The sequence below is a fragment of the Marmota flaviventris genome, chromosome 13 (assembly GCF_047511675.1).
Source record: "Marmota flaviventris isolate mMarFla1 chromosome 13, mMarFla1.hap1, whole genome shotgun sequence".
NCBI classification, from domain to species: Eukaryota; Metazoa; Chordata; class Mammalia; order Rodentia; family Sciuridae; genus Marmota; species Marmota flaviventris.
The window spans coordinates 92,266,809-92,294,100 of record NC_092510.1 but is presented as its reverse complement, the minus strand read 5'-3'; the positions used below and the strand labels follow the sequence as shown (position 1 = coordinate 92,294,100).

General features: G+C 37.7%; 1 protein-coding gene across 2 annotated transcripts; it reads left to right on the top strand.

Annotated features, from left to right (window-relative positions):
- Window positions 1-3: 3 nt before the first annotated feature.
- On the top strand, window positions 4-21,237 carry Rbm18 (RNA binding motif protein 18). 2 transcript variants are annotated; one of them, XM_027944861.2, is made up of 6 exons: window positions 4-111; window positions 2,936-3,054; window positions 10,583-10,709; window positions 14,062-14,148; window positions 15,843-15,928; window positions 19,252-21,237. In XM_027944861.2, the coding sequence occupies exons 2-6, from the start codon at window positions 2,942-2,944 to the stop codon at window positions 19,409-19,411; spliced, it is 573 nt and encodes a 190-aa protein (XP_027800662.1). In that variant the 5' UTR covers window positions 4-111; window positions 2,936-2,941; the 3' UTR covers window positions 19,412-21,237. The 2 variants fall into 2 exon arrangements, with proteins under 2 accessions (XP_027800662.1, XP_027800657.1); XM_027944856.2 differs by having other exon boundaries at window positions 2,926-3,054.
- Window positions 21,238-27,292: the final 6,055 nt, after the last annotated feature.

Genomic DNA, 27,292 nt, shown 5'->3' with positions numbered 1-27,292 from the left:
CGGCCTGGCTGCGGGCGGGTGTTGAAGCGGACGGAGCTACACGTCCGTCGGACCCGGAGTTAGGACCTGCTTTCGGGGCATGAGCTGAGGATACAACGCCGAGGCCACCAGGTGAGTCCGGCTGCGACGTGTTCCTGCACCTCACCGGCAGCCCTGCGAGGAGGTCTTAGAAGAGGCCGCCTGGCAGGACCGCTCGCAGGCCCCGCCCCGGATTGTCCTGCTGCTGCCCGGAAATAACAATCCGAGTAATAACCTCTCGCCTCTGGGAATCCGCAGCCAAGAATTGGGAAGCCGGGGTTCCAGGCTTGACGCCGTTGTTAGTCTGGGGGAGCAGGTCCCTTTGCTTCTTTGGAGTTGAGTTTCCCCGAATAACTATTATTGGCTTACCAGGGTTGTTGCTGCTCAGCTGGGAGGACAGGTGTCGACTGTGAACTCTGTTAACCTAAGGGTTTATCGCCATTGCAGATCTAAAGAATTTTGATAGTCCTGTGCCGTCTTGATCTTTTATGACACCTTATTGTACCTCGAAAAACCCTGTGCTGAGCTGTCGCCAGTATAGTCTTACTTAAGGCCCAGAACGACCTCAGAGATAGGAATGTTTGTACCCATTCTAGGAAGGAAGCAGAAACTGAGGCTTCAACTGAAGAAGTGCCTTGTTGCATTCATTCACTTACTAAATATTGAGCACCGGCCATGAGCCGCCAGGCAGTGTACTAAGTGCATAATCAAGATTGGCAAGGCCTTGTTCTCTTTGAGCTTAGCTACTAGTGAGGGTAACAGAAAATAAGCCCTTAACCGACTCCTTGAATTCATATTATATGGGAATACAAAAAGTGACTGATAGAGAATCAAGGAGACTCTACTCTGTTGGGAGAGATGACGTTACTTATTACAGTAACTTGGTTCAAAAGTCAGGATTCAAATCCAGATCTCTCCAGCCCTGTATTTTGCATTCTTCCCATCAAAACATAGTACCTTTTTGCACTATTAAGTAGCTTTTGGTTTTGTTGGTGGTTTTAGATATGAAAAATTTAGAAGTTTCTATCATTCAAATTTCAACTCAAATGTCATCATCTTCAGAGAGGCCTTCCCTCTCCATTCAATCTAAGGTAATCCAAAACCATGTCAGATCACCCAGATTAATTGTGTTTGCAGCATTTATCACTAGTTATATCTAATTTCGTTCCAAATACAAGCTTATTGAGGGCAGGAACTTGCTTCTTCACTGCCCAATAATTAACTAGACATTACCTAGAAAATAGAAACTCAATTTTTTTTTTTTTTTGAAAGAATGAACTGTGAGAAAATAGAGGGGAAAAAAAGCAGGATGAAGACAAAATGTTTCTCCCATTTTCACTCCTGGGATTCTATATATGTCTGTATCACCTTCCTCTCAGGAAGTAAGGGCAAGAGCTGTGGCTTATTCGTTTCTTTGTTTTCAGTGCATAGCTCAGGCTTTAGCAGCTCATAATTGCTTGTCACATGTTACTGAACAGGTTAAAGATGTGAGTGGGAAAGCAAGAAAAATACCCTAGTGTGAAGGGAATAGATAAGCATGCTCAACAAACAGCTAAACCAGGGACTGCTGTGTGCTAGGTTTTGTGGGTGTACTTAGAAGAATAAAAGGTAATGGCAGTGTCAATATATGTCAGCTATTGTTAAGACAGTTTCTACAGTGCTGAGCCCTTTGGAATATATAGGACATGTTTTTTTCTAGCAGGGAGTTCTGAAGTCTGGCACAGCCTGCCCTCTTCCTAACCCCTTTATCTCTTTTTTCTCGATCACATTATACATTTATTATCTCTTTTTACCTGTCATCTCATTTTTTGTTCTCTCAGCAACCTTAACTTATAAGCAAGGCAAAGCTTATTACTTAAAGATGAGGAAACAAGCTCAGAGAAGCAACTTCCAGTGGAAATGCCACAGTTCAAAGCTAGGTGTTCTGACACCAAGCTTTCTGCTCTTTCCATTGCTGTGTCCATCGAAATCCTTGTTCCCCTTAGCCATAACATGAGGTACTAAGACTGGTGATAATTTACCAGTCTTGAATGCTTCCTAGGTGCCATGCACTGTTCTGAATGCTTTAGGCCTGTAACTTACTGAATCTGCACTACTCAGTGAGGTATTATGCCCATTTTGCAGATAAGAAAACCAAGGCAAAAGTGGTTAAGTAACTTACCCAGTTACTCAACTAGCAAATGGTGGAACTGGAATAACTAGGGGTAAATTAGTCTCTTCAACCCACTTTCTCTCCGGATATTAAACAGGATAATAACTGATATTGATAACTTACTATTGGTAGATATAGTGCTTAGTGGCTTTTTTCATGTACTATCTTTAATCTTCACAATAATTCTATAATATAAGAATTATCATCTCTATTAGTATATTTGAGAAATTTGAATCATAGAAAGTTCAGATAATTCACCAAGTCACACAAGCTGCTTTCAGACCAGTCCTAACTCCAAAATCTGCAGATTTTCTATATTGCCTCTTCCTTTGGCAATATTGCTTCTTCCATGAGGAAACGGGATATAACACTGCTCTTCTCTGACCATCCTCTTCAGTGGTGTTAATGTTCTTCCAAAGCTTATTTCAGTGACAGTCATTAAACTCAAGTGTCATGTAGTAATAGAATCTTTGGCCTCCTGCCCTGTCAGCCTCTAGCTGCAGAGGAGGAAAGCTTGAATTTCTCCACACAGCCACTCCTCTTTCACCTGAAATGGCAGCTTCTGTGCTCTAGCTACTGGAGGAGCTGTCTCAAGGGAACTGGTTCTGGGGCCATTGTTGTGGAGTAACTGAGGCCTCAGAAAGTCTGCCTGGAGGACATGCCCTCCTTGAGTAAATGTTTGCTGGGTTGAATTTGAAGACTCATGTTCATACAGGGTTGCTCCTCTCCTGCCTGAATGTTCACATTGCCTTTAGTATTTCATAGAGATTGATGGAAGCAGAAACCAAAACTCTTCCCTTGGAGAACGCATCCATCCTTTCAGAGGGCTCTCTACAGGAAGGGCACAGATTATGGATTGGCAACCTGGACCCCAAAATCACAGAGTAAGTCTAAGTCACCTTAATTCATTACCTATAAAGTTGGGATGTTTGTGGTGGTGCTGCTCAGAAGAATTTCAAAAGGGTGTACTATGTATTTTTTACCTTGTTATTTATGTTTTGTCTTTGAATGGAAAATGATGTCATTTGCCTGTTATTTTGTCATTTTTCTTGTATTTGCACTCTGCTACTGTGAGAACACAGACTTGGGAACCCTTTAAAACATATACCTCTTTTTTCCTACTTGCCAAAGATGTTCTCCAATTTCCAACTATTGAATCCTTGTACCCAGTGGCTACAGGGAATTGTTTTTGAAAATCAGCCTGGGACATATTTTGTCTCTTAGTGTGATAGAATAAGCAGAGTCTCAGTACCTTTGCAGATAAGCATAGGGGTGCCACTTGACTCCAATTCCTGTAAGCAACTACAGAATCACAGAAGGCGAAAGTGGGAAGAGATCTCAGAGACCATCCCAGTTCCTTTGGTTTTTTTTATTGTTATTTATCAAATGATTTGAATGTCAATTGTGTGCCATGCTAAATGGCTTTCAGGCTTTTTAAATCTGAGGGATGCTGTTATAAAGTGAAAATAATCAGAAACTATATATAAAATAAAAGCTTATAGCTACTGTGATGTCAAAAAGGATATATATCCAAAGCCTTTTGTTAGCTGCCATTCTTTCTGTGGCAATACTGAAGAAACTCTGTGGAACTTCCAGGGCTCCATGGAGCACACTTGAAAACCTCTGATACAATCCAGCTCTCTTAAACTACAATAGAGAAAAGTGGGGCCTAAAAGTCACAAGGTCACAGATAATTGAGAGGTTTTTTCCTCTTTTCCCAGTTGTTTTTTGCAGGGGGAAGGTGAGGGTTGGTAGCAGAGTAGTAATGGGTGAAGGAACTGAGCTGAGCCAATGAATCAAGCAGATGTGGAGTATTTCATCAGCCCTAGAAAGTTACTCTCTTTGGAATAGTGTCAAAGGGAAGAAGAGAGGAGAGAGCTGCTTGGCATGAGAGGAGGTGTATTTAAGGATCAGGATGAGGAGAGAAGAAAAGGTATGTAAATTTATAGGTCTGGGTCATGATAGAAAGTTTAGCTCCTTAAATCTGATGGAGCTCAGATCAGCTAACTGTAGATTAGTGTGGGTCCCTCTAGAAATTATGATGGTATATAAGATATGTTGCTCCTATATTATACTACCTTGGTCACAGGGACCCCAGAATGTAGCATATATTTCAGTTCTCTTTAATGGTCCATGGCTTTGAGGATGAATGTGAATCTGCTCAATCTCTCAATGTCTATTCATCAGAGAAACTTTTTCCATCACCTAAAACCCTAGCTCAGGGGATGCTGCTTCCAAGAGTGGTTTCCATTCCCACCTCTGCTTGTCTGAATGGAAATCTCAAGCCTGGAAACAGTGTTGGTTGTGTTGGCTGCAATTCCATTAAATGCTAATTGTGTCCTGCTTGTCAGGAAGGTGCAATGGGCATTGGCCATCTCCATTTATGTCATAAGTTGGAGTATTATGAAATTTTTTCAGTTAGAGCTTTAACAAGAACATTAAATCAAAACTTTCCTACTGACACCTCTGTCCTTTTTACATGAGGCCAAAGGTCGACATCAAGTACCAAACTGCAGATTACGGCCTTTCCAGCCAGAAGTGTGTGTTCTGTCTAGGGTGTCCCCACTTCTGTATATATTTTTGCTAGTCTTCTTCTATGGATTCCTTACCTAAAAACATTTCATCTATTAAACTGATTTATTAAATAGTAATTGATTTATTTTTAAATAAAGACATAACTACTTTATGGTTAACATGAAAGTCTAGCATTTCCTCATTTAATTTACTTAATTCTAAGCAAAAAAAAACATAACATTTTAGTAAAGTCTTAACTTATGGAAATATATGATTTCCTTCCAAGGTTGTTGAAATATATAAACTTTTGGATCCCTCTCCTCTCAGGGTAAATAACAGTGAGTCTAGATGTATAATTAACAGTCATTCCCTATATGTGTGTGTGTGTATACACACACACACACACACACACACACAGATTCACATAAGGTATATCTTATAAATCTTCAGAAAGTATTAACTGAATCTAAATCTCTAAACTTGTAATGACTCTTGACAGAGGTTTGCAGAGTATCCTCCAGTTTTCCCAATTAAACTTATTCCCCACCCACAAATTGCTGCCAGTTCCTACTGTTTCCCCATCAGTTGACCCTTCTTATCTCTCTGTCCTATGTATGTATCCTTACTCTTTACCACCTCTCCTCTTGATCTCTTTCATAAACTGAACTGAATGTCTGTCCTATACAAATGTTTTCTTACCTCTTTTAGAAAACAAATTACAGTATATATTTACTATCAGTATTTACAAGAATATGTAAAACAGGTAATTTTCAAAAACAGCACTTTCCCATTCAGTTTTTCTGAGTTTATTTTGTGACTGGTTCTGGTCATTGTGTGTCTGTGTGCATGTGTGTGTGTCTGTGTGTCTGTGTGCGTGCGTGCTTCTTGGTTATTAATCCGAATCCTACTCAAGTTATGGTAGAAAGTCCATCAGTCTAAACAGAACATGCATTCCTTACTAACTGCCTAATTAATTAGGTTTCTTGTTATTGTGGTATTGACCTATTTAGCCTATACTACATACCAGAAATATAGGTAAAGACTAAGTATATCTTAAGAGACTTGGATTTGAGGAAGTAGTGATGAACATTTATTTATGGAAGTGACAGAGTCCAAACCCATGTTATTTCAACTATAATTCCTTAACTACATTTTAACTCATATTTCTTACTGTAAAATGAGAGTGTTCACCTAAATGATATGAACACATCTTCTAATTCTAATATTGTATAGTGACCTTATTTAAGCTCACAACAAATTTGGGAGATAAGTGGAACAGATATTATTTTCCTTATTTTATAGGAAAAAAAAGAGTTAAATGAGTTGGCTTAATTTACTGAAGTAGTTAATCATAGAACTAATTTACCACTGTCTAATTTAGTGCACTTTGTACAAATACTCTAATAGTCTGAGTAATTGAACAGTCATGACCTAAGGTATCCTGTTTTAAATTTAAACATGTAAGGATTTCTTTTAAATTGTGGGACCCAGTTGAACTATAAGGGTTAAACGTATCTTTAAATATCACTACCAGTGCCTTCAATGGAAAAAACCGAAAAAGCTGATATACTTAGACATCTATTTTTCCGAATTGTAGTTTTTCTCTAAAAGGGTTAATACTGGCTTTTTTCAGTATTGAATGTGCTATGTAGAAAGCCAAAATAATAAGTACTACATTATACATAAGAAGGAGAAGTGTGAGAACAAAGCTAGTATAATTTAATAGAAAAAGCATCCTAAGTGAAGGTAAAATAATAAATAAAAATATAAGAGTAGAAATAAGAAAGATCTTTATGTGTGAGCAGAATATTTTGGCTGAAGGAGAGGTTAAAAAGTAAATGGTAATTAAGCTGGTGTGGTGGCACATGCCTGTAATCCCAGAGGCTTTCAAGGGTGAGACAGGAGGATCTCCAGTTCAAAGCTAGCCCCAGCAAGGGTGAGGCACTAAACAACTCAGTGAGACCCTGTCTCTAAATAAAATACAAAATAGGGCTGGGGATGTGCCTCAGTGGTTGAGTGCCCCGAGTTCAATCCCTGCTACCAAAAAAAAAAAAAGTAAATGGTAATGAATAGAGTAGTCAGATGGATAGATAGAATACCATCAGGTTAAGACAGAGTCTAAAATTTAAGAAGACGCTTTTGAATTCCATGTAGAAGAGATTTATTGTGGGGGATTTTGTTTGTTTGTTTTGTAGGTTGTTGGCAGGAGACTGACTTCATGAAAGTGATGTTTTAATTGAGAAATTAGACCTCAAGCATATAGGATGAATTGGAAGACCAGAAACTGAAGCTCAAGATTAGTTAGGATAGGCTACCATAAACCAGGCCAGCCATCACTGTCAACCTAGGTAGAGACAGTGAACTTATAGACAGTAGGTGAGTCTGAGATAGGAAGAACATGATTAAAGAAGAGAGTTGAAGAAGATCTTGAGAGGTTTTTTGTTTTCATTTTCATTTTACGTGGCTGAGGACACCTGAGGGGTTTTGCCTGAGGAATATAAATAATTCATGTCCCCGCAGGGACCATAGAGTAGCTAAAAAGAGCCATCCCAGTTTGTAGTGGGGAGGTCAATTTGGAGTATATTAAGTAAACTTAAAATCAGTGGAGAGCCAGCTAAGTGGAAGTGTCCTCCTGATGCAAACTTTCAGGGATTCACTAGATAAACTAGAATGCAAGGGAAACTAAATGCAGGAGCATGTGAGAGCATTGTTTTTACCCCCGAGAAATCTGTTTCTTTCTCAACCCATTTCTTATTTTTCCTTCTGTCTCCAAGTTTCTTTTTATGTCTTGGTTTGCATGAAACAGCCTTTACTATTAGATTACTTAAATCTGAACTGCAATAAAACCATTTAACAAGGTACATAGCATAGAATATAAAGACCTCAGTAACTTCTATGTGCTTTTAAAGAAATTCTTCTCTAAGATAAATCATGCACCAAAAAAAAAAAAAAACAACTTTTTTTTTTTTTTTTTTTAACCATGCACAGTGGTACATTTATGTAATCCTAGCTATCTCAGAGGCTGAGACAGGAAGATTGCAAGAGACCAAGGCTAGCCTGGGCAACACAGTGAGACCCCATCTCAAAAAACAAAAATCTTATTTTGTGGGGGTTGGGGGTTGAACCCAGAACCTTGGGTCTGCTAGGCAAGCACTCCACCAATGAACTCCCCAGCTCTTAGAGATAATTGTAAATGTCATTCCATTGACTTCCTACTGCATACAACATCAAATTTAAATTCCCTAAGCATACAACATCCTTCATACCCTATCCCCTGCCTGCTGTTAGACTCTCCTCCCTTGGATCGGACTCTTTTTTATCTTTGCATCTTTATATGTGGTATCTACTCAAACTGACACACCTCACTCAGATGCCACACCTTTCACAAATCTTTCCTGAATTACCACCTTCCCTACACAATTGAACTTTCTTCATCTGTGCCTGTAAGCATGACACCATTTTACAGTTGTTTGATTACATATCACTACCAGAATGTAAGGGCCTTAAAAACAGTTTATTCATCTGGATAGTCCAAGTGCTAAATTGGTTCTTGACACATAGTAGGTGTCTGTTTTAATATGTGTATAGATTACTTCTGTGCAACCGGGCAGGAACACTTTTTAAAAACTCATTACGGGAAACACTGATTTAAGCTGCAGAGATGTGATGGAACTGGGGTGCTAATTCTCACTCCAGAGGGCAGTGGGGCACACATTTCATAAGTGCAGCAAGCCTCTGTTGAGTAGCAGCTCTCCTGTGCTCCTGCAGCAGATAAAAGTGCTTGCAGATGTGAGAGCAAGATCTTCAGGCTTTTTTCACTATCAGAGCTTGCAGTCCCCATCTCCAGGAAGGAAAATAGTAAACATTTCATTCCTTTTGTTTCAGTGTTCCGATAATTTCAAGAAATTATCAAACAAGAAAAGAAATCCTGTAGAAGTTGAAAGACACAGACCTAAGCAGATGTTCTTGGAATCTTAAGGTCGCACTTCTCAGGCAGAATGTGTTTGTTAGCTTTACAATGAATAATCTGTTGGCTTTTTTTTTTTTCCTGAGTAAATTAAAATTCATTTCCTAGGAAATGCCAATCACATTACCTTCCTGCTATTAAGCAGAATGAAACTAATGAAAAGATGGCCAGCCCCACAGTAGCCTTAGATTTTTTTTTTTTAATGGGTTTCACCCACCATTCCACAGCACTGTATAAAGGTCGAATGGGTATAGTAAGTGGAAGGTGCAGCTGCAAATGAAAGACCCTGGGGAGACTCTAACCTGTCTTGTCTATTGTCTGAGAGACTCAGCCCTTGCTGTAAGCCTTTTAGATAATCAAATCACAAAAGAAATTTGCACTCAAGGTGTCTCCCTTTCTCCTGTAGAGTCACCTCCTATATTCTCACTGGTTGTTGAGGTCTTCTGATGGGTTTGGGAATTAAGAAAGTAGGGGGTCCTGGTTTTTTTCCCTTCAAAACAAGTTCCCAAGACTGGATTACTATCCACAATATGCCTTGGGATCCTTCCATCCTGCCCCAGTACTAGTCTGTATTATTTCTTCTTTGCTCCACAGTGTCAGATACTTGATCCAGGATAATGGGCTTACTTGTTGATGTACATTAGTATCAAATTTAGTATAGCTTATGATCTATTTGATATCTTTCTGCCTCCCAAAGGAGATTCTTGCTCAAGAATAAAATTCTGATGAGCTTCTCCTAGAAAACAATGTAAATATAAATGTGGCTATAATGACATCTTGACTGACTCCCTCTGGGGTAGAATTCCCAGTAATAACAGATTTAGCATGTGGGCTGATACCTTTTTAGTATCACAGGGACATTATTGTTTAGAGAAAGCCTTGACTCCATTTCAATAGCACGGAGGATGCCAGGAGGAAGGCCAAAGGAAAAGGAAACGGGAGAGCTGTTGGTTTGTCTCACTCTTACATCAGATGACAGGAAGTCGGGATTGAGATTGGCCACAGCAACCTGTTAAGGCCACATCTGTTTGAATAACTTAAAAGCCCTATTGAAACCAAGTACCTTTTAGAGTAAGGAATCCAAGAAAAGGATGAAGAGCAGAGTGGCAAGCAATAGCTTGGAGTGAACATCCTGCCAGGAATAAATTTCTTCCTTGACAATCTACTTTCTTTATTGATCATACCCCACAGTATAAACTGCATTAAGGTGACCGAAGTTGGTTAATTACCTATGTATAACTGGATGATTCACAGGGTCTAGTCTGATTCCCCTGCCCTGTGTGAGACTAGTCCTGGTCCCATAGTTCCATATAGTTCTGATGTCCAGGACATCAGGGATTGAAACTCAAGCACTGAATGGAAGTGCCACTAGCTGTAGTTTAGTTTTTGGCATTTCTTACAAGTACAATTTGGGTCTAATGATTAACTACAAAATCTAGGGAAGTCTTCCAGCCCTGTTTTAGTTTGCTTGCTTGTATGAATGTATATGTGTTTGTTACTTTGTTTATCTTTGAGATAGGATAGGCTTTGGCTTTTGGAGTGTGGACATATATTTCTGATAGAGTAACAGTTATTCACAAATACAGTTTCATTGCCAAGAAATTAAAAATAAATAAATTGACACTATTTTTGAGCTTTTCTCCAAAAGAAAAACAAATGATGCTTGTGGGCCAGACAGCTGTTTGTTACATGTGGGTTTTTTGTTTGGTGTTTTTATGTTGGACAGACACTTGGGTATGAGAGTTCCTAGTTCCCATTCCAAAGAGAGTCAAACAACTCTGATTGCCAAGTAAACAGCAGTTTGGAGGAAGACAGGGGCAAGGGCAAGAGATTTATCCTTAAGACACATTATTTCCTACTCTTATCTCTCACTTGAGGCTGAGAGGCCAGCAGAATTCCCAGTGATCTCATAGCCTCTTCTTTTTCCACAGATACCACCTCCTCAAACTCCTCCAGAAGTTTGGTAAGGTGAAGCAGTTCGACTTCCTCTTCCACAAGTCAGGTGCTTTGGAGGGACAGCCTCGAGGGTACTGTTTTGTTAACTTTGAAACTAAACAGGTAATTTTGCTTTCCTCCCCCTTTCCTGGTAATTGCCACACTCCATAATCATTTGTGCATCTCTTGTGTACTAGACCAGCAGTTTCTTGTTGCCTGTGTGCCTTATGGCAAATACTAAAAAAGATGCACAGTTAAGGAATGGCTTGCAAGATCTCCTCTCCCCAGGCTCAAGGTATAAGACGACCAACCTACTTTATTTAGCAAAGGATTTGGGATACCCATATGGAGTGTGTGGGTATTCCCCCTTCCTATCCTGTTTTGTTTCTTTATTGGCTGGCCAACAAAACCTCCTTTTCTTTCAGAATTTTTACCCTGTGGTACAGAAACTTTGTAGTGCACCACCCACAAACTTCATTTTATTTTGATTTCTTAAAAATGTACCCTTCTCAGGGCTGGAATTGTGGCTCAGTGGTAGAGTGCTTGCCTCACACATGTGAGGCACTGGGTTCAATTCTCAGGATCACATAAAAAGTAAATAAATCTAATAAAGGTATTGTGTCCATCTATATATATCTTCTTATATTTAAATTTAGTTTTTGCAGTAGAAATACAATGATAAGAGATAGAACTGGAATGTTATTAAATGTAAAGATGTGGGGCTGGGGTTGTAGCTCAGCAGTAGTGTGCTCGCCTAGCACGTGTGAGGCCCTGGGTTCGATCCTCAGCACCACGTAAAAATAAACAAAATAAATGTGTATACATATATATATAGAGAGAGAGAGAGATGCTACCTGGTATTCTCTATAAGTTAGCAACATTGCCTAGTTACTGTTTTATTAAGAATAACTTACGGACAGGTGTAATGGCACGTGCCTGTAATCCCACTAGCTGGAGAGGCTGAGGCAGGAGCATCATAGTTCAAAGCCAGCCTCGGCAACTTAGCAAGACCCTATCTCTAAAATAAAATATAAAAAAGGCTAAGGATGTGGCTCAGTAGTTAAGTGCCCCTGGGTTCAATCCCGGTACCAAAAAAACAAAGTAATACATGCTTATTTTGGATGAATATAAGAAACCAAAAAATTTTTCAAGCCCTAAGCCCAATACACAGAAATCATTTAATATTTAGTGATGTATCTTTCCAGTTTTATTCTTTCTTCACATTCACACACGTACACATATATACAGATAAACAAATAAGATCATATTATTATGTTAGCCTCTCAAAATATATTAAAACTTTTTGTCATCATGTGACTTACAGTGCAAATAAAAGTTAATGACTTTTTTTAATATTTATTTTTTAGTTGTAGTTGGACACAATATCTTTATTTTATTCATATATTTTTATGTGGTGCTAAGGATCGAACCCAGAGTCTCGCATGTGCAAGGTGAGCACTCTACTGCTGAGCCACAACCTCAGCCCAGCTAATGACATTTTCATGACTGTATATTTCATTATATAACATATGACTGATCCCAAATTCTTAAAATTTTTAAAAACAAATAATCTGAAACATTATTTCAAAGTTCAAGTATTCGATGTCTTAAGCTGCTTAAGTTATCTCCAATGTTTGACTAGTGTAACATCACAATAATGAATATCTTCTCTAACTATATGTGTATATGTAATTATATATTATATGTATGTAATTATATGTATAAATATGTTTTTCACATTTCTGGAAATGGATTGGCACCTCAAAGGTCATGCATATAGGGTTTTTTTATTGTTTTATACAGTTATCAAAATGCCTTCTAGAAATGTTGTATCAATATGTTCTGAGACTGTTTGAGGGTGTTATTTGTTCCTGTCGGTCCTGGGTATTTTTTATTTTCTCTAATTTTGTAAATAGTAATAAGTGATATGTTATTCTAATTATTCAAGTTTTTTGAGAGAAGTGAAAGAATACCCATATAGTTAGTATTCTTAAATACTTTATTTTTCCTTACTGATAATAGTGTGATGAGGATTCTTACAGACTCCTAAAATCAGAAGTCATGTTGGGAACAAATGCTGGTTTAAAAACATTGGATTAAAAGTCACAAAACATACCTGTATTTTCAACTCTTTTATTTACTGACTTTGAGCATATGTCTCAACTTCTTTTGGCTTCAATTTTTGTTGAAAAATGTACATTATAATGGGATGTTATGTTACAGAAAGAATAAATGAAAACACAGTTGACATTCAGTGTCATCGAATACTTGAACTTTGAAATAATGTTTTAGATTATTTGTTTTTAAAAACACTTATCCCTTGCTGACATCTTACTATTGCTGATACCTCAGAACTAATAGAATACCATATAAGTTCTAATTTATCAAATGAAATCTAAAAAGGATAATGTGTCTCTTATTTAGCAGTCTGACTTATTATTTTGTAGAGAAACCAGGATGGTCAATTAATATCCGATTCCTGACACACAATGGGTACCAAAAAGAATATTTGTTGAATGCCATGCTGATGAGCTTTGGAGGGACAGAACATAAGACAAATAAATACTGGTTTTACTGTTAAACCATACTAGAGTGCTTATTTGTCTTATGCTCAGTTTTAGACTCTCCCTGCCCTCTAGGACTTTCTATTCATCTTCTGTTCCTTAAGGACTTCTTTGCCTCCACTAAATTTGGGTTACATTTGGCTCAGTGCCTCATGGACAGAAATAGGGCAAAACAGATGTGTCAGGATGAGAAAGTATAGCCAGGTTTCCTGGGAGTGACCTAGAGTGACTGTTATCCAGCTTCAGGAATTCCTCTCAACCTTGTTGCTCCAATATCTGATGGGGAAAGGGTCAGGGAACTTGTGGCTCTTAAAACCAGGTGCATAGATTGACTCACACAGATACCTTGTTCAATCTCTTTGACTCAATCCTGCTTTTTCCGGCCTAGTTTCCTTCACTCCCATATCCTTTGAAGCCATTGCTGTTTTTCACTTTGGATCCAGGGAGTAAGTCCTGGTCTAGGATATAGTTCTATTGTCCATGTAGGGATTAAAATTTCTGGAGGTGTATAGAAAGGTATCACTGAATAAGAACCATGCTGTTTGCTAACATTTGTTAATTGCTTACCATATGTTCCACACTTTCCATGCACTCTGAATCCTTACAGCCACCACTGAGGAGCATGTAATAGTATACCATATTTTATAGGTGACAAAGCTAGAGACATTAAGTGACCTGCCAGACATTATACTGCCAACAAGTAACAGCCAGAATTTGAATTTTGTCTTACTTTTAAAGACTTATACCTTTTTTTAACTCTGCCTTTTAAAATTATAAACCCTTTGCCAAGCATTTACCAAAAGTAATTTGGTTAGAAACTCAGCCATCAAAGCTAATAAGGCCCTGTAAGAATACAAAGTGATAAATAAGCTTTTGAATTTATGACCAACTTTCATCTCTTTTCTGGACAGGAAGCAGAACAAGCCATCCAGTGTCTCAATGGCAAGCTGGCACTGTCTAAGAAGCTGGTGGTACGATGGGCACATGCTCAAGTAAAGGTATGGCTAAGTGGCTAGAAAAACAGTTTCTTGCCTCATCCTCAGGGAGTCTCTGAAAGACAGTTGCCCATGTCTCCATTTGCATCCCAGCCTCTTCACATCTGGAACAGCCATACTTTGGTCTCCTACTTGTATTTACCATGTGTGTTGCCAGATTTTTCTTTTGAGAAGCATCTCGTAGGGATTAAGTTCCTTCGTTGTTTCTCTCCACATGCCCACAGATCCTGTTTTTGATTGATTTTTCCATGTGGCTGATGTGTATACTCAGGCCTCTATCATTTTTTCAGTGGGGGTTGTTCTTCAGAGGGAAAAAATGTATTTATTTTGAAAATTAGTTGCTTTAGGCAATTATTAGACTCTTCCCAGCTTCTTGTCTCTATGGAGAGTTTGAATTTGTTTATTCTTAAAGCTTGAGAAATGGGTAGTTTCTCTTGAGTGCTTATAGCACTGGCATCTCCTTACTCCAGAGATCTTGAGAATTATTAGAGTGCGAGTTTGTGGGACTTTGCAGTGCCTATATTGTCTCCAAACCTGAGAAGTGGCAAACTGCCCTGTTCATCCTGCAGTTGGTCTCTTGGGAGAAGGCACTAGGAAAGCTGTAGCCATTAAAATAAAAGAAAAAGAAGATGAATGGTATTCTGTTCCAGCTGGCACAGAGCTGGTGAAGTGTGTGGACTGGAGCAGTCCCAAGAATCAGTTTTCCTTCTGCAGTGTGTCTTGACAGACCTGCCTGCAAAAAAAAATTTCTGACAGTCAGAGTTGGGGCTTTGGCTGTTAGCTATATGAGCATAGTTTTCAACCCTACCCAACAAGCTTCCCCGTTAAGAATCATAGAAACTAAACAGACTTTCAAGCACTAAGTCCAAACTGAAAAAACAAAAGCTTAGACACTGGATCCTTATGAGCATTTCAGGTAATCACAGAGCCTTCTGAATTTCTAGGACACTTTGCCTTAAAAATAGAAACAAGAAGAATTACCAAATGCTTTTTTATTCAAAAGAAAATCAAGTCTCTTTTGCCAAACTGGCTGTCGTTTTCTTGCTCTGCATCTCATTGAAAAGGCATGCAAGAGAAATCATCCTTCATTCCTGTCTTTCATTTGAAAATCTGTACCTCGTGGTTCTCTTCCTGTAAATCTTTGACCAGAGGCTCCTGATTGCTCTCTTAATATTTTATTTACTTCTTACAAGAAATATGTAATTATCTGGCATCAAATTAAACTCCTTTACTATACAATGTTTTCTGTATCAGCAACTGAAAGCTGTTAATATTTTTTTCTTCCACTCAGTCCTGTTGAGTTAAATATTATGCTTGGTACTTTGCAAAAGCTAGCAGGATTTTAAAGTGCTTTGGATAAAGCAAATATTGTAAGAGGCGATATGTGACAGTTAAAATAAAAATGTAAGAGGGCAACCCTGCTGCTTATTTGCACCATCTGTGAATTCAAACATTGAAATTCTTTTCCTACCAAATAAGGAGGACTAATGGCTAGATGGAAGCTTCTCAACTGTTTTCTAAACTTGCAGCTTTCAGACCAACTTGTATACAGTTTTGCATTAATTCTAGGTAAAGCAGTCCTAAAATTATCTGGAAAATGTTGATGAAAAACTGGGTGGGATTAGCATTTTTGAACCCATGCACTGAAATAAAGGACTGGTTTCTGCTCACATAAAGTAATACCTCTTTTCTTTCAGAGATACGATCATAACAAAAATGACAAGATTCTTCCAATCAGTCTTGAACCTTCCTCAAGCACTGAGCCTACTCAGTCTAATCTAAGGTAAGACAGTGTACCATAGAAGGACACAGTTGTTCAAGAGCCTGAGCTCTCTTTGTTGCACACCTTCACTTACACAGAACATAGTGGATCTTTAGACTCTTAGTTTAGAATAGAATCTGCTAACTTGATGTGTTGAGAAATGGGTTCAGTTAACCTCTAGAATGTATAAATTTTCCTCTCCTTACATCTCCCCCAAGATCATGTACACCCCATAATCCTGTACTCCCCATTTATAGAATGCACTCACTTTAAAAGGGCAGGTTTAGTTACTACACATCAGCTCGATACAGTGGCACACACTTTTAATCCCAGCAGTTTTGGTAGCTGAGGCAAGAGCCAGCCTTAGCAATTTAGCAAAACCCTAAGCAACTTAGGAAGCCCTTGTCTCAAAATAAAAAGAGGCCAGGAATGTGGCTCAGTAGTTAAGTGCCCCTCGGTTCAATCCCCAGTACCAAAAAAAAAAAAAAAATTGCTACACACCAAGCCTTGTGCTTAACACTGGAGATGCAAAGATATATCAGACACAGCTCTCACCTTAAAAACAAGCATTTTAGTAAAACCTTGGGTCCCTTTGGCATTTGCCATTATACACTGATTTCCTCACTATCCCTGAGTTCATTTATATAAATTTTCGTTTTCAGATATTTAATTCTATGTACCATTCATCAACTATAATAGTTTTGGTTCTAGTTTCTATGAATTGTCAGTTATTTCTTTGGAGCTAATTCAAAACAGGGACACTAAGGGTTGGGTAGAGAAAGGGGAAGGTAAATGGGTAGTAGAACAGAAGTAGAAGTTGGGCTTTTTGTTTTGTTTTCTTTCTCCCCCTCTTTTTTTTTTTTTTTTCTTTTTTTTTTTTTCCACATTGTAGCCTACGAGAAATTTTTAGTAATAATAACAATGCCCAGGATTTAACAACCTTACTGTGAAGCAAGCACTGTGCTGAACACTTTATATGCAGTATGTCATTTAAGTATAATAAAAATCACTTTATATATGAAAAAATTGAAGTTTAGAGAAGTGAAATATCTTGGCCATTATGTAAGTAGCAAATAGCAGAGTTAGAATTCAAAGCAAGGTCTAACAGACTTGAGAATTTAATCTTTATATTGGATGTGATGGCACATGCTTGTAATTCCAGCGAGTTGGGAGGCTGAAGTAGGAGGATCAGAATTTCAAGACGAGCCTCAGCAATTTAGTCAGACCCTGTCTCAAAATTAAATAAAAAGGGCTATGGATGTAGCTCAGTGGTAAAGCGCTCCTGAATTTAATCACCAGTCCAAAAAAAAAAAAAAATATATATATATAATCAGTCCTTTAGTCCTGAAGTAATAACTTCAGGGTCGCTCCAGACAGTAAATGTAGGAATATAGATCTAAAGATTTTTCCAGGGCAGGGGAAGAAGATATGTGAAGGAACATAAGTGATACATAAGGATCAGAAGTCAATAGTCATAAAGTTAGGAAAGTGATGTCTATTTGGATGAAAGACCAAACAGGAGGGGAAAATGCCTTTCTCATATATCATCTCCACCAAACCAAACTGAAGGGGGATTGATCCTGGAATATTTTCAGGAATGATAAACTGGTAAATTGAAATTAATTTTATACTTATATATATAAGTTTAATGTCATGATTTTTCTTTATTTTATATTGCCTTTATTGTTCTGTGCTTCTGGAAATTTTAAAAAATAAAAGTTTTACAAAACATTTATGGATTTTTCTAGATTCACTGGGAGTTTATATCCACTATACTCTTCTCCCCATAAGATCTGAACCTCCTCAATCACAGGTCAATCTCCATGGAGGTTATCATAAATCTTACTGCATGAGTGACTAGACTCATTTTTTAATATCTCCATATTACAATGATCATGTGTTTAGCTTCTTATGACCAGTATTCGCTACTTATTTACCAGATAGCCTAGTGTTTTCCATCTGTGTTTTAATCCAAAGAATCTCAACTTACATTTTTCTACTAACATCGAACCCTAATTAGAGAAGGTTGTTTTTTTAAACAGAACGAAGGGCTGTCACTTTAATAGATGTGGAGCCAAAATGCATCCTGGTAATACCTCAATACTCTTTTTATTGTAACTTGAGGGTTTCTTTTAAATTTTCTAATTGACACATAAAATTGCACATTTATAAGGTGCTATGTGATGTTCAACACGTGTATATTGTGTAATATTCAAGTCAGGATAAACATCTGTTTAAACATTTAATTGTTTCTTTATGAGAACTTAGTTTTAAATTTCTTGCCTCTGAAAATTTATGGATATGTATAGCAGATGTATACCTATTGAGGATCCCTAGAAGACCATATATACACTGCTTCCAAATTTCTCTCACTACAATAGACCATTGCCGGCATCAAGAATGGAAGATAAAGGAATCCATGGGCCAAAAAATTCCCATTGTCTGAGTGCTTTATTGTGTGGAGTTAGCAGTGACCTCAGTCAGAAACAGATTCCTCACAACTTCACAGCCTCTCCTTTCTATGTAATACAAAGTTGCTGGATTCCCACTTTGATGGAGAGGAAAGAGCGAAGACATTGGTGATGAACTGGGGTTGAATTGTAGCTGTGCAGTTTGTAAACTGTGTGAAACTTGAACATATTTCTGCTCGTGCAATTGCTTATTCACCCATAAAATATGAATGGCTAAACCTTATCGGCTTATTATACGGATTAGAAACAACATAAATAAAATGCTGGATACTATGCCTGGTTCATTGTAAATAAAACATATCTGTTATCTGTTATAAGTCTCCCTTTTAATAAAGGGAGACTTCATAGGATCTCCAGAATATTTTTTTCCATTATTATTCAGTGATTCAAAAGGTGATACAGTGTGATGGTTAATAGCATAGGCTATGAAATCACTTTGTTTTCAAATCTCAGTTCAATCATTTACTATTTAACATTGGTCAAATTAACCTCCCTGTGTCTCACTTTCTTCTGCAAAATAAAGACTATAAACTGATGCCATATTTTAATCCTCCTTGAGCACCTACTCTGCTAAGCACTAAGGTGCAGAATAGCATCTGTGAAGAATTAAAGAATTAAATATAACAACATGTGAAGTTAAGAATGTCTAGGTCTGTATTAAAAATTTAATCATGCTTCAGAGTTGATTTTTTCCTTAAAATGACAGGGTTTTGTTTTTTGGGTTTTTTTTTTACCTCTTTCTCTCTTTTATATGAAATGTTTAAGTGTTTGTAATTAAATATCTCTTTGCTTCTAAAGAGGCACAAGGAGATGAAATATACAAGTACGTTCTGAAAGAACATAGGCCCATTCTGATCCTTTGCTGTTTTTCAGTGTCACTGCAAAGATTAAAGCCATTGAAGCAAAGCTGAAAATGATGGCAGAAAATCCTGATGCGGAGTATCCAGCAGCACCTGTTTATTCCTACTTTAAGCCACCAGATAAAAAAAGGACTACTCCTTATTCTAGAACAGCTTGGAAATCTCGAAGATGATGGTTGTGAATTACTGTGGCAGCAAAAGCAAATTGGTCTCCACACCTGACTCCTCTGCCTTGGTACTTTGTAGATGTGGATGGTACTATCCAACAGAGCACAATCACATGTTAGAGTTTGGTAACATAACATTTTGGATGTTCTTATGGATGTGTCTTCCCTGAACTATGTGTAGAATTGAGCATCATCCAGAATAAATAGGATTGTGTCCAAAATTTTGATTTGAACACTGGGATGCTCTAGTTGGCTGGTTTGTTTGGATTCGTAACTACAGAAACATTATATAGTATGCCAGAGAGAAAGTCAAACATACAAAATGTTATTATTTAATCAGGAAACTAAATTTATTAACCTCTGTCAAAAGAACATTTTTCTGTGCACATGTCTTTACAACATAAAGAAAAAGTTAAGAGACAGGGAGGAAAGTAAGACATTTTAAATCATGTTTAGAACTGCTGTTCAAGAATTTATAACAGAAATTCCTCCAACTAAACTGAAAAAGAGAGTTCTTGGCAAAAGGGAGTTTGTCCTTTGAGCAAACATTGTAGTAATCTGCTTAAGAATTATGCTTATTGTTTCAAAATCCCAATTAGGAAAATGTGGTGTAGATCTTAAAATTGTTTGCATCAATGGACTATAGAGTCAAATTTAGCATTTTATACCACAATGAAATTTTTGTTTGGAAATCTAATTTTTATTCTATAGTAATCATTTTTTTAAATCCAAATAATCTTGCCTCTTATAATACCAAATGTTGTTATTAACACAGGACTTTTAAAATTGCACTTATTGCATGAGATTGTTTTTAAAGCATGAGATTGTTCTATTTGGAATTGTATCATGATCAATCTGAATAGAAAGCAAAATTTTTTGGAAAATCTAAACATTGCTATGTTGGTCATTATCAAATATGTTATTTTCTGATAATCATGTAGAGGTCTGAGTAGAAGAGGTCAAATGATCTTGGGCAGAAAGTCAGTGGAGCAGGCACCATTCTGGCACCAAGATTTCAAACACCTCATGTTTTATGTAGTTTTAAAAAACTGCATGACTTGAAAGTGATCCTTCATTTATGGAACATACTTTACCCTAGATATTTTTTCCATTTTGAACATTCAAAATATAACAACTTAGATAGATATATAAACTGACAGATTTGAGATTTGTTCCTTCACAGTTGTGGTCATTTTGGTGCCACACTTGACCGACTATTTCACTGGGCAGCACTGTTGCTTCATTACTAGGTCAATCACTTTGTTACTTACTCTAGGTGCCATTCATGATGATTACAGACTGTTTTCCACCATCATTCCTAGCAAGAGGAAGCTTTCATTATGGGAATTTAAGTCTTCCTTGAGTTTAAATGAATTTAAGACATTGGAAATCAAAATTCAGTTCAGTGAAGTTTCATAATCCACAGAACTGATTCAGAGAAATTCTTATCACTTTTCCCAAGGTCAGTGTTTTTAGATATCTTTAGATAGCAAATAATTTCTGCATTTATTAGCTATGTTATCTATGATGCAAGTAATTCTCTTTCCAGTTGAGGGTTATAGTTCAGGGAGGTGGGTAAACTATCTCCCATCTTTCTGGTGACTTCTTGGAGTATAGAATTCACCACTTATCCTTACGTCCTCAAAGGGTTATGGTGGAGTAGAACTTAATGCAAATAGCCTTCTATTTTTAATAGGAATTTAGAAAATACTTAACTTAGAATTATATAGAATTGTTTTCTTTAGAAACCAGAACTATTTATTTGTATTTAAAGCACTGTTTATTATTTGTACCGATTCTTACCCTTGCGTGTGAATAAATGCTAGACAGTTTCTGTGTGGTTGTGTCTTCTCTGGTCCATTTATTGGAATGAAGACTGCAGCTCTGTAGTAGGCTTATTTCCACTCAGGGGGTCCAGGTGGAGTTCTGCTTCCAGGTGTCTTCTCTGCAGAGGGCTCCAGTTGGAGAATTCACCTGAGAGGCAGTTTTCTTCACCCTTTTGCCTACCTTCCTCTATTGTTAACGATAAGAAAAGATACTAGCTATTCTCATTGCAAATGTGACTATTTGAACTTACAGTTCATACCTTAGTGAGTCTCCCTCTCAAAATAGAAGTTTCAAAAGAAATATGTATATCATAAATATGCTGAAAGAAGTCTCATGAAAGGCTTGTAAAATACAAGTGTTAACTTGGTCTACTATTAAGAGGTAACCTGTACTTTAAGTAAAATTATTCTTTGGTTTACTCTTGCTAAAATCATGTCACTTATCATTTTATTTATATAAGAGTGAAGAACTGAAGAAAATATTAAGAATTATGAACTACTTAATTTCAGCTCCTATTTTATCAAATGCAAAATGTGACTTTCTGTGGTTGGCATCTCAGTAATGGGAGAAAGGATCAAATGAAGAGCGATTTTTTTTTTCCAAAATATGCTTTAAATCATTTGCCCCAGTTTTATGAATCTAGATATTCCACAACCCTGTCCCTTGTCTATTAAGATGTGCAGTTAATTTTCAAATAAGACAATATATCTGTGGATTTTTCTACTGTATAAAAGAACAAGATCTCTTCTTCTTGCCTTATAAGTTAAATGTTACCCAGTTACAATGGCACACACCTATAATCCCAACAGATCAGAAGCTGAGGAAAGAGGATCGCAATTTCAAAGCCAGCCTCAGCAACTTAGTGAGACCCTGAGCATCTCAGTGAGACCCGGTCTCTAAATAAATATAAAAAGAGCTGAGGATGTGGTTCAGTGGTGAAGTGCCCCTGGGTTCAATCCTCAGTACCAAAAAGTTAAGTTAAATGTTAACCATTTCCTGTGTGTAATCAGTATGTTCCTAAAATACAATTTGATTCCATCTTATTTATCCTTGATTTCTCTTTCTCTCCTGCTTCTATCCAATCCTTGGGTAAGTCCTGTCAATTATCCAAAATACATCTTGAGTCCAACTACATCTCACCAAGTCCCACAGTACCATTTTTGTTCAAGCCACTGTCATCTCTTTCCTGAACTGTTGTAGTATCTTCCTAATTATCTCCCTGCCTCAACTGTTGCCCCCTATAGCCAGTTTTCCACACAGTAACTGGAGCAATCCTTTTAAATTATTTTGAAATAATTTCTCAAGCCATTGCTTGGTGGTACATGTCTGTGGTCCCAACTACTCAAGAGACTGAGCCAGGAGATTTAATTCAGCCTGGCAGTTCATAACCAACCAGGGCTTTCCATCACACCTACAATAAAATCCAAAGAACTATAAGTTTTTAAATGACAAAAGTCATTATAGTTGTACATATTGACGGGATTTGTTGTTACATATATGTGCATGCACATAATACATAATAATATATAATTTGGCTAATATCACTCGCCACCTCCCATTTTTTGGTCCCTTTCCTCTTTTGATCTCCCTTTGATTTTGAGAAGATCCACCCCCACCCATTTTCCTTTTTCCTCTCTGGCTTTGGCATATGAGAGAAAGTATAACCCTTAAACCGAGTTTGACTTATTTTGCTTAATATGATGGTCTCTAGGTCCATCCATTTTCATGCAAATGACATAATTTTATTTTTCTTTATGGCTGAATAAAACTCTATTGTGTGTATACACCACATTTTCTTTATCCATTCATCTGTTGAAGGATACCTACACTGGTTCCATAGTTTGTCTATTGTGAATTGTGCTGCTATAAACATTGGTATGCATGAATCACTAGTAAGATGACTTTAATTCTTTAGGATAAATACCCAGAAGTGATATAGCTGGGTCATATGGTAGTTCCATGCATAGTCTTTTGACATTGATTTCCTCAATATCAAAACCTCCACATTGATTTCCATAGCAATTGTACTAATTTGCAGTCCCACCAACAGTGTCCTTCTTCTCCACATCCTCTCCAGCATTTATTATTATTAGTAGTATTTTTAATGACTACCATTCTGATTGGTATAAGATGATATCTGAGATTTGCCATTTCCCTAATTGCTAGCAATATTGAATATTTTTTCATATATTTGAGAAATGTTTACTTAATTCATTTGCCCATTTATTAATTGGGTTACTTGATTTTTTTGGTGTAAAGTTTTTTGAGCTCTATATATTCTTGATGTTAATCCTCTGTCAAAAGAGTAGCTAGCAAAGATTTTCTCCCATTCTGTGGGTTCTCTCTTCACATTTCTAATTGTTTCCTTTGCTGTGCAGTTTTTTAATTTGATGTTGTCCCATTTACTAACTCTTGGCATTATTTCCTGAACTTAGGGGTCCACTTAAGAAAGCAATGACTTGTTCTTGACTACTTGTCTGACCCTGCTGCCTCCATTTCTCCCCTTGCTCACTGTGCTGCTGCCATACTGGCCTCGGTGCTGTTCCATAGCACAAGGGAGCACCTACCTCAGTTCCTTGACATCAGCAGTTCTCTGATTGCCTGGAATACTCTTGCCACAGGGCCACAGAACAGAGCCCACTCCTTCATTTGACTCATGTCTGCTCAAATGTCAGTGATTAAGTGGTTGTGTTTGGCCTCCCTCCTAAAAGTACAGTCCCGTCACTTTTCATCACTCCTTGGTTTTTCATTTTCTAATGAACTTATCACTACCCAACATGATATATAAATCAATTTTGTCTCTTCACTAGTTGAATGTAAGCAGGAACTCTTACTTCTGCTGTATCACCAGAATTTAAAATAGGGCCTGGCATGTAATACGTGCTCAGTAAATATATATTGAATAAAATATCAGAATCTTGGTATTTGAGAGTTGAAGGGTCTTGTGAAACCATCCCATATCACCTCTTCAGTGTCCATATGGAAAAAATAGAAACCCAGAAACAAAGTGATTTGACCAAGACCACATAGTTAATGGGTGCTATGGTTTGAGTGTATCCCTAAAGGGTTCATGTGTTGAACTTTAATCCCCATTATGATTATGAAGTATTACAAGAATGGAAGTTTATTCTAAGCCAACACCATAACGTTTAACGGTGGGGCCCTTGGGAGGTGATGAGGATTGCATAGGGTAGTCAGAGAAGTGTACTCATGATTACAAACTGGTAACTATGAGAGGAAGAGAGACCAGAGCACACACACACACCTACTCCTCATCTTGCCATGTGATACTATCTTCTCAAAACAGCCACCAAAAAGATGATGGAATGAGACAGACGTTACCCTACATATATGAACGAAAATACAAATGGTGTGACTCTTTGTGTACAACCAGAGACATGAAAAATTATGCTGTATTTCTGTAATATGATTTGAATTGCATTCTGCTGTCATATATATAACAAATTAGAATAAATAAAATTTTAAAAAACCTCAGCCAGCAAGAAGGCCATCACTAGATGTGACCTCCTCAACCTTGGATGGACCTCCAGAACCATGAGCCAAAATAAACCTCTTTTCTTTATAAAATAGCTTGCCACAGGCATTCCATTTAGTAATACAAAATGGACTAATATAATGGGACAGCTTTAGGTAGAACCCAGACCTACAAACATGCATCCTGGTGTACATTGCTTTGTCTTAACTGGCCTGTGCCACCTCTTTTCATACAGCACACAAGCTAAAAATGGTTTTTACTTTTTTAAGTGGTTGAGGGGGAAAAAAAGAACACAATCTTTTGACACAAGAAAATGATGTGAAATTCAAATTTCAGTGTCCATAAATGAATTTTATTAGAACACATTTACATCCATGCATTTACATATTGTCTATGACTGCTTTCCTACTTTAACAGCATATTTGAGTAGTTAGAACAAAAACTGTGTGGCCCATAAAGTCTAAAATATTTACTAACTGTTTTTTTACAGAACAGAGAGTGGCTCTAGACATTGCATTACTGAAAAACCTTTGTGGTGTCAAAATTCTGGGGGTACACAGAAAATAAAAAGCAGCATAGAGGTTACAGAACACCATGCACTGAGTATTACTGGTTCTGTATTCATATCCCTGACTCCTTAAACATCCTTTGGGATAGGAAATGGGCTGTCCCAGCCCCAGTAGGATTACTATACTGCAGAAAATTTAAATTCCCTCTTTGTCCATGTGAGAAAGTGAAAGCCCTAGGAGCTTTGGCCTCACATATGCCCCAGTTAGATCTCTATCCCCAGTAGTGAGTAGTGACAAAAACCCTACTTCAACGACCTTATGGTAGCGCTCTTATTGGCTCATGTAACTGAAAAGTCCAGGTGTTCAAATGATATGGTCAGCATCTGTCTTGATTGTGTTTTCCTCTGGGTTGGTTTTATTCTCAGGCAGCCTGTATTCATCATCTCTGGAGAGAGATTTGAATCCCAGGTTTAAAAAAAAAAAAACTGATCTGTCAGAGTCTATCCCAGGACACGGCTCTATACCTTTTCTCGATATTCAATCTTGCTTGGCTAGAAGTAATTGTTACCCAGAATGGCATATTATTTTGACATGCTCTTAGAACTTCCTAAGCTAGAAATATAATTAAAAATTCAGCCCTCCTCTCCTGAAAACAGTCCTCTCCCATTTGAGAAGCTTTTTGGTGGGTGATCTCATCAGAAGGAAACTTGCTTCCTCGCCAGACACATGAGGCATCTGCCACATGCCAGGCATGGAGGGTACAAAGAGTAAGGCATGGTGCCTGTGCAGTGTCACATGCCATGATAAAGGGAAGACTCGGGAGCTGTGGGAGAGCAGAGGTTAGGCACCTAACTCAGCTTGGACAGGAGGTGAGGGAGAGATGATCTCCTATAAGTATCACCTGAGCTGGGCACTGAAGAATGTCAAAACATAAGCCGGGCTAAGGGGTTCAGAAGAGCACTGGAGCAAGAACAAAAGCCCGAAGTGGAAGAGCTTGAGATTTAATCATAAGAGGAGTTAAAACACTTTCAAATACCTGTACCCAGAGGATAAGCCAAATCTGAGAGGCCTTCAGCAACTTGCCCCATTATGCATTCCCTTAAGCAGAGTAAACTGCTCAGACATTCCGAACACAGAGAATCTCCAGACCCCCCTGTTCCTGTCAAGATGTTTCTTCTACCTAGAAGTCTGTTTTGCCCACCCCGTCCCCCCATTTGTCTTACAGATATCTTCCTGCCCATCCTCAAGGGTTAACCCAAGGCAGTTAACTACCTTGTTGATCCTTAGATACCTAGTTCTGTTTCATCACTTGTCACTGTATATAATGTGCTTTATCATTAAAAAATGATTCTCATTAAAAATAAGACAAGCCTCAGGGGCAAATTACTTCTCAGAAAGCAGACAAGTCAACTTCTCCTAGACCCAGGTAAATCCTGGTGCTGTGGAAGCTCATCGACCCCCTTGGCTTCAGTGCCATCCTATGCTCACACCTCTGAATTCCCTCTCCCAGTTCCAGCCTCTCTTCTGAGCTACAGACCCATACACCCAATTCACTCCTGGGCACCCCACCTGAACACTTTCTGGTACAATGAATCAAAACTGAGCCCATTAATCCCCGACCCCACCTTTCCCAATTGCTCCTGAGTTTTATGTCTTCTTTGAGTGAAGAAAAAAAAAATTTTTTTTAGTTGGAAGTTATACTAGCTAGGCGTGGTGAGCACTCTTGTAATCCCAGCAAGTCCAGAGGCTGAATCTAATGCCAGGAGGATCGCAAGTTTGTGGCCAGCTTCAGAAACTTAATGAGACTCTGCCTCAAATTTTAAAAATTTAAAAAGTGCTGTGACTATGTTCAATTCCTAGTACCAAAAAAAAAAAAAAAATGGGGTTATATGTGACTTTTTCTACTCCCCCATTCCCCCACACCTAGGCTCTTAAATAATCAAATTTACATATTCAAGTTAGGATGATGTCATATACAATCATATATATTAAAAAGATGTTAATGTATATAAGTATATATGATTCTATGGGATCAACATCTACATAAAATATATA